Source organism: Helobdella robusta (genome assembly GCF_000326865.2).
Source record: "Helobdella robusta unplaced genomic scaffold HELROscaffold_8, whole genome shotgun sequence".
Lineage (NCBI taxonomy): Eukaryota > Metazoa > Annelida > Clitellata > Rhynchobdellida > Glossiphoniidae > Helobdella > Helobdella robusta.
The window spans coordinates 2,918,993-2,933,300 of NW_008705459.1; the positions used below are offsets into that span (position 1 = coordinate 2,918,993).

The 14,308-nt window shown below is 35.1% G+C and overlaps 2 protein-coding genes across 2 annotated transcripts; both read left to right on the forward strand.

The window, feature by feature from the left end:
- Window positions 1-6,081: 6,081 nt before the first annotated feature.
- Window positions 6,082-8,530, forward strand: HELRODRAFT_165609 (hypothetical protein; the record flags this gene model as incomplete). The annotated part of the gene is made up of 3 exons (XM_009032145.1): window positions 6,082-6,104; window positions 7,000-7,045; window positions 8,186-8,530. The coding sequence occupies 3 exons, from the start codon at window positions 6,082-6,084 to the stop codon at window positions 8,528-8,530; spliced, it is 414 nt and encodes a 137-aa protein (XP_009030393.1).
- A 968-nt stretch (window positions 8,531-9,498) lies between these two features.
- HELRODRAFT_165610 (hypothetical protein) lies at window positions 9,499-9,855 on the forward strand (the record flags this gene model as incomplete). The annotated part of the gene is made up of 1 exon (XM_009032146.1): window positions 9,499-9,855. One exon carries the CDS (start codon window positions 9,499-9,501, stop codon window positions 9,853-9,855), a length of 357 nt encoding a protein of 118 aa, XP_009030394.1.
- Window positions 9,856-14,308: the final 4,453 nt, after the last annotated feature.

Here is a 14,308-nt window from a genome sequence, read left to right on the forward strand (position 1 = left end):
AACAAATGCCAGGGCGATAAGCTGTTTGACTTTTAGAGCAAACGCGGCATCTGTCTTGTATTGCTCACTGAATCCACTTCCTTGCACATGCCTCCAAATACACTGCCCGAAGTGAAACAGACACCCAACAATTACAACAGTGGGAAATTTCGCCTGGAAGGCATGGATGGCAGCCAGCTCGAAATCACTGACTAAAGTCTGAGGACTGCCGAGTTCACGAAGCGACGATACAAAATCAAGGAATCGACGGTAGACATCCTCACTTCGTCCTGGTAACAGTGCGTAAACGCAGGGATATGCACAATTTTTGTCCCATCCGTGTACCGTATACAGTTGATGAAACCCTTCAGGCGTCACGCAAAATGTTCCATCAGCAAACCAGCAAGCAGACTTCTGGAGAAATTGAAGATCCTCGTCAGCTGCAAAAATTACCATATCATCTCCTTCGTCTGTCCGCAGGAACCGATGTCCTTCATGCGTAAGTCGACAAATTTCATCGGTGGCAGCATTCTGTGAAGCTGCACGACGTCTTTTGACGTTTCGCGCCATGTAATATGTAATATCAAAAAATGGTTTGATTTATTAGGTAACAGGAATTACATCAATCAAGGTTTATCAAAGGTACGGGCAGAGCCGTACGCAAACAGCTAGTAACTTATATTATTATATTATTATTATAGCTGTATTTTTCAACATGACTTTTGGGCCATTTCTACCGGGGGACATTTTGACCGGGGACATTTTGGCCGGGATATTTTGACCGGGACATTTTGACCGGGACATTTTGACCGGGGACATTTTGACCTAGAACCTAGTCATATAGTGTAATATACGGTTTCATAGATTTATATAAAGTTGTATAGTGTAATTTATTTTATATAGTTATATAGTGATATGTATGGTTATATAGACTTATATATAGTTATGTAGAGCTATTGATTATGTATAATTATATAGTGATATATACGATTATATAAATTTATATAAAGTTATGTAGAGTTATTGATTATATATAGTTATATAGTGATATATAGTCATATAGTGTTATATACGGTTATATAGATATATATATATATTTATATAGTGTAATTTATTATATATAGTTATATAGTGATATATACGGTTATATAGACTTATATATAGTTATGTAGTGTTATTGATTATATATAGTTATATAGTGTTATATACGGTTATATAGATATATATTTATATTTATATAGTGTAATTTATTTTATATAGTTGTATAGTGATATATACGGTTTTATAGACTTATATATAGTTATGTATAGCTATTGATTATATATAGTTATATAGTGATATATACGGTTATATAAATTTATTAATAGTTATGGGTTGAAGCAGGGATATGCAAAGAATCTCAATTTTTGCAACTTTTTATTATTTTCGGTAATGTCGATTTTATTTGTTTAAATTTATACCAAATAAAAGTAATTAATTACCCTATTGAATAACAATTTAAAAAAATTAAATTTTAACATTTTAAATAAAAGCAATATTCCGTAATTAGTAAATATACTATCGTTACTTTTGACTCGAACCTCACCCTCCATCTCCCCTCCCTCCAGAAGTAAGCTTCTTGTTCAACCGTTGAAAGTGAGCGAAGGCCGTTATATTTATTCTAGTTATATGTATCAAACAGTATCTTATTGAACAAAATAGTATCATAAAATAAATAAAGATACTTTTTTTAATATAAAAAATTCTCAATTTGATTTCATTGCGATATCGATGATGATGATGATTGTGGCCTGACTAATTAAAAAACATCAAATAAAATTTATAATAAATTATAAATTTGAACTGCGTGCGCACATATGTAGCACTGATTACTGTTGCGTTTATAATGAATTTATATACTCTATAGTCTATATAAAGCGAGCAAAATTTTAATATAAAACGCTTATAACTTTATGCATGTTGGCTCAGCTTGGCTCGACTCGGCTTGGAATTGGATGTTAAGCAAGGTGTGGTCTTAAACTATTTGGAATTCTCCCAGAAAAATTTGCGCACATATGTAGCACTGATTACGACTGTTGCGTTAATAAGGAATTTATATACTATATATATAAAGCGGGCATAATTTTATTATAAAAGCGCTTATAAATCTATGCATAATGGCTCAGCTTAGCTCGGCTCGGCATGGGTATCGGATGTTAAGCAAGGTGTGATCTCAAACTATTTTGAATTCTCCCCGAAAATTTTGAACTGCGGCGTACATATGTAGCATTGATTACTGTTGCAATTATAATGAATTTATATTTATATATATATATATATATATTTATATATATAAAGTAACTAGAATCCATGTATACAAATAATTAATAAGATTATATGTTTTATATAAAAAGCAATATAGCAGATTCAACCAGCCAATCAGAAAATTTCGAAGGCGTTCGTTCGATGACTGTTGGCATTGTGGTTAAGACTGTATAATACTGTAGTACATACATTAAATAAGTTTATATAGAGTTATATAGAGTTATATAGAGTTATATAGAGTTATATAGAGTTATATAGAGTTATATAGAGTTATATAGAGTTATATAGAGTTATATAGAGTTATATAGAGTTATATAGAGTTATATAGAGTTATATAGAGTTATATAGAGTTATATAGAGTTATATAGAGTTATATAGAGTTATATAGAGTTATATAGAGTTATATAGAGTTATATAGAGTTATATAGAGTTATATAGAGTTATATAGAGTTATATAGAGCGTAAATCCTATATAGACACCTTTCTTTGAGGTTCTTTTCTTTGCCGACCGGTCGGCTTCTTTGCGTTTCTCTATTTTCATTTAAATTAATTAAATAAATAAGATTTGTCCGTTCATTTAGGTTCTTTCAGTTTCATTCATTCAGGTTGAAGCTTCCGGAGGAGTTCATCGTGGAAGATCAGAATGGTTGTGATGTCACGCTACGTTCGTTCATTCAGTGTCAAAGAATGCACGCCTGGCTGGGGTTCGTTTTACTGTTTCTTTGCGGTTTCTCTTTTTGCCAATTGGCTGGCTTTTCCGGCTGGCGGGTTTCACCGCGGCTCGTTTCTCTATTTTCCTTTAAATTAATTAAATAAATAAATAGATTTTTTTATTTCATTCATTTCATTCAGGCTAAAGCTTCCAGAGGAGTTCATCATGGAAGATGTCAGGCTACGTTCATTCATTCAGAGGCAAAGAATGCACGCCTGGCTGGGATACGTTTTATTCTTTTTTCTCTAATTTAACAATAAGTAAGAATGCTCACACGCGCACACACACACACAATTACATTAAGTAGCTATATAGGTAGGTTAGATAGACATAATTTTAATTGTAGGTAGGATAGATAGGAAACATCCAACACTAATGAAGTTGAATAGGTAAGCGCGTAAGTTTATCGCTTCTATTTTATCTCGCATCTACATTACACGCATTAGCGTATTACACACACACACAGTTGCATACATAAACACATATATTAGTATTTGAGCGTAATTTTATTTTCAATACACATTCTAATTTATTATTACTAAGGTTGAGAGTAATTTAATTTCATAGGTAGTTAAGGGCGATAATGTAATTCTAGGAACAATCTTGTAATGTAAATTAAAACGCTGTAAGTGTATCGATAGGTAGGTTAATTATAAGTTATATAATATTATTATTATTATGTCGGAGCCCGAGGCATTACGTAGGTGGTGGAGTGGGTGCCGAAAGGCCAATGAATTGGGCTCTTGAGTTTTGTAATTTTAGGTAAGCTAGGACCGTAATGTAATGAATAGGTAAGTTAAGGCTACGTTGTAACACATACTCATTAATAGATTTAGGGTTTAAGTTTTATACTATTATTACTAAGTTGGAGCCCAAGGCATTACGTAGGTGGTGGGGTGGGTGCCGATTGGCTAAATGAATTGGGCTTTTGAGTTTTGTAATTTTAGGTAAGCTAGGGCTTAATTGTAATGAATAGGTAAGTTGAGGGTACGATAGCCGATTGACTCTGGATTTCAAAGTCTCTTGTCAGAGGTAAGCCTTGGTGGCCAGTGGTGAACCGGCAATGGTTTACTATCCGGACGGCAATGGTTTACTATCTGCACGGTAATGATTTACCATGCGGCACGGCCATAGTCTACTACCCGCACGGCTTCCGGACGGCAAATGGTTTACTATCCGCACGGCAATAGTCTACTATCCGCACGGCAATGGTTTACTATCCGGTGCCCTGGCTGTCGGTGAGCCTCTGTGCAAGGAGGGAGAATGAAGGAAGACTTTCGACTATCGTACCATTAACAATTTAATATAGATTAGCTAAGGTAATTGAATAGGTAGATAGGATTATTTTTATTAAGCAATTTGAGATGCAGGCACCGCTAAGCTTTCTGATGAGAATTTTCTCTTTCTCCATCAACACGGGCTGTGTTTCAACAACAATCTCGATGAGGACTGGCACCAGTTTTGGAGGACAACGTAGGAACCGAACCGCATTCAACATTCTGCCTTTATCGAATGGACGACGGTAAGTTTTTTTACATTTTAATCACTTTATTATTTTAAAATATTATTTATTTGCCATTGTTTCCATTTTATAATTTTTTGCTCCTAAGATTCTAACATTCATTTACTACTACGCTTATAAAAAAAATTTGTCTACAGGATGATGAGAGGTGGGCAGTGGTGGGAGTCAGCACATTTCAGATGGTTGTCTCATGATGATTTACGTATGATGATGGTGGTGTAGGAAGAATCAGCGCGTTGGCTGTTCCACTGACAATCAGAAGTTCGGATGAAATCATGTGTGCCGACCAGATGATGGTGGTCGGTGCAATGAAGTACTGTAACGACGATTTTTGAACTAAGGTTTAGTAGTTTCGTCTTTTAATTTTTCTCATTGATTGATTGATTCATTGATTCATTGATTGATTGATTGATTCATTCATTCGTTCATTCATTCATTTTATCACTCAATCTTTCAAATCATTTTTCCATTAATTTATTTTTTTAATCATTGAATCGTTAATTAATTCATTGACTCTTGACTCACTCAGGCATTCAACATTTTGCCTTTGTCGAATGGACGAAAGTAAATTTTTTTTACATTTTACTCTCTTATTTTAAAATATTATTTATTTGCCATTATTTTCATTTTATAATTTTTTTATTTTAAGATTCTAACATTCATTTATTACTAGGCTAATAAAAAAATTTGTCTACAGAATGATGAGAGGTGGGTTGTGGCGGGCGTCAGCACGTTTCAGATGGTGGTCTCATGATGATCGTTCCGATGACAATTCGAAGATGACAATAAGAAGTTTCTGGAGAGTAAACGCGCGCACATTTACGCACATACATCAATACAACACACACATACACAACATCCATTCAATCGGTGTCGTTGTTATGTTTCTCTTCAACTTTCTATTTTCTTTACCGGACTTAATTTTATTCATAGGTAAGTTAGGGATTGAGATGAGTAGAACAATCGTAGGTAGGCTAGGGCTTAACATTAGTTAAAAAGTTTCAAGTAAAATAAAAACGCTGAAATATGTAATACAAATAAATACCAATAAAACAAACTACATTTTATTCTCGTCGTCGCCTTAAATTTTACCTTTTTGAACAATCTTTTTAATAATGTCTATTTATTTATTTGATTATTTATTAAATGTTGACTGGTTTCAAGTTTTTTTAATTTGGTTATATAATTCTTGGATATTTCTTGATTTAATAAAAGCAACTATTGTGTTTTTCTTTCTTTACTAAAATCTCGAAATTGTTTGTAGATCTGTACAGTTAAGTGTTTGTTCGAGTTTGAACAAGCATTGCAAATATTTTTCAAATATGGTTCATTGATTGGTTAGTTGACTAGTTGATTGAATGAATGGTTGGTTGATTGATTGGTTGATTGATTGATCTCATAGTATTTTATATATGAAAAAAAAATCCGATTAAGCCAAATACGACTTTATTTGGCCACTGTATTTTACCAGACAAAAGCAATTTCTTTATTTATATTGACAAAAATAATTGTGAAATGAATATATTGACTTATTTAAAGCATTTTATGTAAAGAAAAAACTGCCATGACACTGTTGTATGAGACCCAGTAAGCCACTGCAGTAAGCCAACGTATGATTTCAGCAACCATAATTTCTATGAGCACCAGCGGAATGTAAAATATTCATTGAATATAATGAAGATAGTTGTTCAAATAACAATTTTGATCTATTTAGGTCGTTTATTTCACGAGCAAACAAATTTTTAACATGATCGAATAGTGTAAAAAAGGGTGACTTTAGTTCAATCCTACTTAGCCAACCTTCGGCTTCAGTAAAAAACCACCGGATTTCACAGGACCAAAAGTATAATTTTTATATTCAAATTAACAACAATAATTTAATAATACATAATTTTATTTAATAAAATCATAATTTTATTTAATAAAATTAAAGAGAATTACTACAATGTTTTAAGCATATTAAGTCAAGTAAATATTTCATATAGCTTGCTCGTTAAAATCCATGCAATTTCGTAAGCCAATAATCCAAGCACGACAAATTATATGAAATTATCCACATAATTGAATAACTAGCAAAAATCATTGAATATTAGTTATTTTAAAAAATATATTCTTTATTCCCAGGCCTAAGCATTGTAAGTAAAAATTTTACAACCAATCAAGCAATAGGATTTAGGATTTTAGGAACAAGTGCTGTTAGTGTAGTAGTTGTAGTATGTAGTAGTGTAGTGGTTGGTAGTCTCTAGTAGTCTAATCTGTTAATGTTCGTTAGTGTTATCTGTTATTTATTTTAATTAGTAATTAGAATTAGTAGTTTAGTTTTAGCTTAATTATTAGAGTTTAGTAATTTAATTACTAATTAGTCGTCGTTAATGTTGTTACGTTACTCTAACCGGTTACAGTTAATCGTTAACGAGTCATGTGTTAGAAGAGTGGTTCACAAAAAATTTTTTTAATTTAAAATGCAAAAACCGTCATACAGCAATATCTATCCTAAAACAGCATCTAGTATCACCTTTCAAAACATGGTTAGAAAGAATATGTGAATATGATCCCTTTTCATCTTCATTCATAGGATCATTAGATGGTAGATTTTTAGGTGAACAGTTGCTCGTTTCTCCAAAATATTTCATACCAAACTGCTTACAGCATTCAGAAATACTATCACATCTATGCATATCCCCATACTCTTGGAGGCACTGATCAGATAAAGAAATTTTCTCATTCAGTTTATTCACAACTACATTTATCTCATCATTTAAAATAATCTCCTCCGAATCTGTCAATATAAAATTCGTTTTTAGGGTGCTTTGTAGTAGGTATTTACATATTCATATATGTGTGTGTGTGTTTGTGGCATCACGGTATAACAAAAGTATACACAAATATTGAATTTAATAAAATTTAAAAATACAGTTTTATTTTTATGTATAATTTTAACTGATATCATATTTGAATTAGTCAAACCTGTGGAAATATCAGTAAAATTAATAGGTTCCCTCCCTTTATAGAGAAAGCTAAATAAATAATTACACAACGTGAATTTAAAAATTTTTTGATTTTGTTGCATTCACTAAAGCTACTGAAACAACAAAATTAATTCAAAATTAGGACTATGGAATAGGATTGTGAAAAAACGTATAACTTTGTGTATCAAAAATTGATATCAAAATTTGGAAAAATTTGAAAAAAAAGTCAGAAAAAATTAAATATGAAAAGTACTTTTTAAATGTCCCATGCAAAATGATATTTATTCATGTTGCCATAAAAAAAACAAGTTAAGGATAAATTGTTACAATGACCCTGACATACTTGAATTAAATGATCTACATTACACAAATATACACACACATACAACAAAATCTGTAAACCCAGAATATTTGCAGTCACATAGAAACTATAAAATGTGACGCTGGTAGTGCATATTTGCACCCCTGGAATGAAATTTATATACTTTCGTTTAGGGTTTTTAAAAGAACCTTAATTTTTCTAAAATTTTATACAAACAGTATGTTTTTTTTTCTTAACTTAATTTTAATTAATAACTATAACTCAACAATTGTTATGAGCAAGTTTTATTAAAAGATTATGCATTAAGAGGACAAAAATGCTCTATGCTCATTGGCATAGTTTCACACGCGTACTAAATTCACACAATTTGTTTCCAGTGTTGTTCTGATTCTTGTTGTTTTGTGTTGGTTGTGCGAAAGCCGATCAGACTTGACGGCCCAGTGAAAACAGGCCAGGGTTGTGCGAAAGCCGACCGACTGACAGACAGGCCCAGTGAAAACAGGCCCTTGGTCGTGCGAAAGCCGATCAGACTTGACGGCCCAGTGAAAACAGGCCAGGGTTGTGCGAAAGCCGACCGACTGACAGACAGGCCCAGTGAAAACAGGCCCTTGGTCGTGCGAAAGCCGATCAGACTCGACGGCCCAGTGAAAACAGGCCAGGGTTGTGCGAAAGCCGACCGACTCACAGACAGGCCCAGTGAAAACAGGCCTTGGGTTCTGTGAAAACGAATCCGCCTCGTTGTTTTGTTTCTTGTGCTATTTGTGGACCTAGGGTTCTTTGCTGGATTCTATACTCATTGGTATAGTTTCACACGCAGCTTGGAATTTCCATAGGCTCCGGTTTTTGTGATTTTTTTTCGCATTCATTTTTATTTATTTCTTGGAGTTGTATCGACATCCCCATCGGATACACACGTCGAGGTTGTACGATTAAACGGCAAGAAACATATCCCAAGTCGAAGACCCAACAAGAAGAAGTTCTAATTCCTGTATTCCAGTTTGTTCATTGACATTTACATTATTATAGAGTTCATTAGTTCAATTCCTTTTATTTACTTCCGTCGATTAATAAAATTGTTATCGAATATTTTTACGCGTTCGTGTGTTACTCAGTAAAATCATATAATTCGAAAAAGCCCAGTGCCACACAGGACTGGTCGAACTCACGTTAAAAATATACACAAAAATTATTGTCGGACCATAAAAAAAATTCCCTGAGAAAGATAGAGGAGGAGATTACCTACCTCACACCACCAGTTGTTTTAACTGTTTTCATTTATAAATTTTCCGACAATTAGCGCCCAACGTGGGACTTTGTCATCATTTAAAAATCTCCTTATCATTTATTTAAAATCTCCGACAATAGTTATGTAGAGTTATTGATTATATAAAGTTATATAGTGATATATACGGTTATATAGATTTATATAAAGTTATGTAGAGTTATTGATTGTATATTAAAAATGTGTTTTATTTTTAAAGTTAGAGACCGGTATTGTCATTTTGCAACTATATTATTTCTATGATCTCTGTTGAAAAAAAAAAAAAAAAATTGGTCCTGGGTATGACATAAAACTGCATCCACGCTGCCTTGCGTGCTTTTGAGCGAAAGGCTAGGCCCACCGCTTATAACTGGTGGTTGTCGTCAGGATGGGTGTCCGGATGTAAAAACTTTTCCCCAAATTATTCCTATGCCATCACAAAGAAAAACAACGGCCCCTAGTCCCCAGCAGGTTTTAAGTGGTCAAGGGGTGCCAAGAATCCCTGGGAAGTATGCAATAGCGGAGGAATGTTGCAGAAAAATTCAGAATGGCCCCTCTATGGTACTTAGACTTGGAACGCTCAATGTTGGATCACTGACTGGCCGCAGCATGGAAATCGCAGAAATGCTCGAGCGTAGAAGGATTGACATCTGCTGCTTTCAGGAAACCCGATGGAAATCGAATGGTGTCTGTCATGTCAACTCAGACAAAGAAAAATATAAACTATTCTGGAATGGTCAAAAGACGGCCAAAATGGTGTTGGAATTTTTGTCAGAGAACCGCTAGCCCAAGAAGTACTGGATATTAAAAGGATTAATTCTCGTCTTATGTGGATCAAGCTTCGCATAGAAAAGCAAACAATGATTATTTTTTCTGCATACGCACCACAGACAGGCGAATCAGAAGAGATGAAAAATGACTTCTGGACCGCATTCTCTGACACGACACCATTTCAACAATACCAAAATCTGAAACAATCCTGATTGGAGGCGATCTCAATGGCCACGTTGGAGAGAAAACAGATGGTTTTGACAACGTACATGGCGGTTTTGGCTATGGAAAACGGAATGAAGATGGCAACCGCATCCTTGAGTTTGCTGAAAGTCACGGGTTTTGTTTACTAAACACATATTTTAGAAAGAGGTTGGAACATCTCATAACATACAAAAGTGGACCATCAGCCACGCAAATTGATTTTTTTGCTGTCAAGCAACCACACCGAAGGCTGTTCAAAAACGTCAAAGTTATACCTGGCGAATCATGTGTCGCCCAACATAGACTCCTTGTGGCAGACCTGGTTGTCGAACTGTCAAAACAAAAGTCTAAACAAATGCCTCGGAGAATCAAAACGTGGAAGCTGAAAAGCAATATTCATCGAGAAAAATTTCAACAGATTGTCGCCACACAGTTAGACCACCAATCGCAAGCCAGTACAGATTGGAATACATACAAAACCGTTTTAATGAACGCTGCAACTACAGTTTGTGAGAAAACTGGTACAAAACGTCAGCATGAACGTGACACTTGGTGGTGGAAAGTTGCATACAAGCAATGGCAAAAATCAAAGTCTGTTGATGACCATAAAATTTTCCGTGAGAAGAACAACTATGCAAAACGTCAAGTTGCACTGGCTCGGACAGATCAGTGCAGAGAGTGGCTCACTAAAAGCAAAGGTGAACAAATGAAATCTCAGTATCGTATAGCAAAACAAGCAAAGCGTACGAAAAAAGACATATTTGGTGCCTCGTGTATCAAAAACGACAAAAATGAGATGGTTCTTGAACAAGATGAAATCAAGCTACAGTGGAGAGAATACTTCAATCGTCTGTTACACGAAAGAAATCCCATCAATGTGAACTTTGACGCTCCACCCATCGAAGGTCCTATTCCAGACATCACTTTAGAGGAGCTTACAGAAGCTCTGAAAACTATGAAGGATGGAAAGGCAGCAGGGCCCTCTGGAATCACAAATGACATTATCAAAGCATCTGGTACTGCAGGTATCTAAGCATTACTACAACTTTGCCGAGAAATCTGGAGAAATTGCTCAATGCCGACTGAATGGAACTATAGCATGACAGTCCCGCTATACAAAGGCAAAGGTGATCCATTGAACTGTTCATCATATCGGGGTATACGTCTGTTAGAACACTCCCTGAAAATTGTTGAAAAAATCATTGAGAGAAGATTAACGTCGTGCATCACAATCGGAAATTATCAATTTGGTTTTCTAGCGGGGAAATCAACAATTGATGCAATTCACATCCTTCGACAACTGCAAGAGAAGTACCTCACAAAGCATCAACAACTATCACTTATTTTTGTAGACCTTGAAAAAGCATTTGATCGAGTTCCCCGTGAAGCAATCAGATGGAGTCTACGTCGACAATTCATTCGAGAATATCTTGTTCGACTTTTGATGGAAATGTATACGAATACTAAGACTTTTGTCAGCACAACGGTTGGAAACACAGATGCATTTGACATCGGCGTTGGAGTTCACCAAGGCTCGATTCTCAGTCCACTGTTATTTATAACTGTGATGGAAGAAATCACAAAACCGATACGCACTGGTGACATTTGGAATCTAGTATATGCTGATGATATCGTTATGTAGATTTTCGCCGGGCGACATTCGAATTCCGCACCACGCGGTCCCGAACCGCGTCCGCATACGAATATCCACCCGAGCCTTCGCTTCGGCGGAGTCTTTCCTGGCCGGGATCCGCCACTCTACAATAGAATTCTACAATCTACAATCTAAAAATCTACAATCTACAATCTACCTCGCCACTCTACAATCTAAAAACACGGGCCGGGCGGAAGTTTGTTCGCGCCCTGCTTGTTGACTAGAGACGCCGACCTCGTCAACTATCAACAAGTCTTCTTCAGCATCCATTATTTTAGGTAGAATAATTAAGCCGAGCCAAACTTCAAGTGTACACTTCTTTTATTCAATAAAAGAAATAAAATAACAAACAAAATAATACAAATCAAACCTCTGTCCTTATTAAAACAAAACGATAAATCCAAAATTAATCTATTAATAATACAACTGACAAGCAAGAGACCAAAACCTAAAATTAAGATAACAAACGACCAGCCTCCAATATCTTAACTCGCAGCCTTTTATATGTTTTTGCCGCCCTATCTACATAACGCTTTTTATGTCTTAGAAAATTCTATACTCCTATCTATACTCTTTTCCTATACTCAGAAAAGCGATACAGCACAGCAGCGTCGCATATATAGCATATCAAATAACAAAATATACATGCATAGAATGTCTAGTAAAATATATAGATATATATAGGCGGCACGCCTCAAAGACGCAATCATTATCATCACAATCGTCACAATTTCACAAAATATACAGGCGGCATATTTCAATCGCGCAATCATTATCATCACCATACAGGCGGCATATTTCAATCGCGCAATCATTATCATCACAATCGTCACAACTTCACAGTTTTAACAGCCACGTCTGAGCAGAATGCAGCACAGATGTTTGAAGATTGGAACACCAAACTCGCCGATCATGGATTCAAAGTCAACATCAGCAAAACCAAAGCAATGAACACTGGTGAACCCATCCAATCCACAGCTACTGGACGATGGCCCTGTTCAGTTTGTAGAGCTGGTGTAGGTAACAATTCAATCAAGTGTCAGCAGTGTAACCAGTGGTGTCACAAACGTTGTTCAAAAATAATTGATACTTTATCTAAAGTGTCCAATTTTGTTTGTCCTGCTTGCATCAATCCACAACAACAAATTCGAAATAGCACTGTCTTTGAAACCATTAAAATAGAGAAAGTCACATCGTTTCAATATCTAGGGGATGTTCTGGATTGTACTGGAACAGCTGAAGCTGCCGTTCGAGCACGCATACGTGCAGCCTGGAATAAATGGCATCTCCTTGCCTCTATATCGATGCGGCGTGACATCCCACTACCACTACGATCAAGACTTTATAAATCTGTGATACGTCCGGTGTTGTTATATGGTGCAGAAACATGGCCAATGACAACCAAACTGGAACAACAACTTTAACGAACCGACATGAAAATGCTCCGATGGATGTAACGAATTAGTCTGAAGGACCACATCAAATCTACCGAAATCCTGCGTCGTGCTGGTTTAGATGATATAAAGGACGAATGCCGGCAACACCGTCTGCGGTGGTTTGGTCATGTCAAACGAAGTGGAAACAGTGCCGTAACTTCTCTTGCAGATGTTGAAGTACATGGCACACGTCCCAAAGGCCGTCCAAAGAAGTCCTGGTCGCAAACAATCGAGCAAGACATGAAAGCTCTAAATTTAAATGAAATGGATACAACTGATCGTCTAATTTGGCGCAAAAAGTTGATGGCAAGGAAACAACGTCCTACCTCGGAAACCGGGTCTCTGGACGCAAAACGAAGATTGATTGATTGATGTTACGTCCTACCTCGGGGAACTGGGTTTTCTGGACGCTAAACGAAGATTGATAGATTTATTGATTAGTAATTATGTTATTGACGACGATACTGACTTTTTTGTCCGCCGTATGTTCATTACACTTCTTAAATTATGTCAATTAATCAATTAACTAGCTAATTTAATTTATATACACACACATATGTATATATATATATATATATATATATATATATGTGTGTGTGTGTGTGTGTGTGTGTGTGTGTGTGTGTGTGTGTATTTTATGTGAAAACCAATAATTTTTAGTAAATGAAATAAAAAATGAATGAATTCATCGGCATTGTTGTTGAAAGAGCAATAGATATGTTTGATGTAATAATAATAATACTACTATTATTATTACTTTTATTATTATTATTATTTATTATTGTTATTATTGTCAATGCAATTATTATTTGTTTACAAGAATCAGTTCTCGCTTCGTGCAACATAGTTTCATGAAAAGCTCTGAAAATTTGGACTGATGATGAAGTGATGGTAAGGTTCATGACCTTTCCTCTGAGATGATGATAATGATGATAACCGAATAATAATGATGATGATGATGATGTCAATGATGATGATGTAATGTATATTGATATGTTTATTTCTGCTTGTTATAACTCTACGTTAATAACTCTTGTATGTGTTAAACATGAAACGAACGATTGTTCATTTGGAGCGGTCTATAGTAACATGTGTTTGTGCGTGTAGGAATGATAACATGTGTTGTTTATTGTGTGTGTATGTGTGTGTTTGTGTATTAAAATTGTGCACGTTC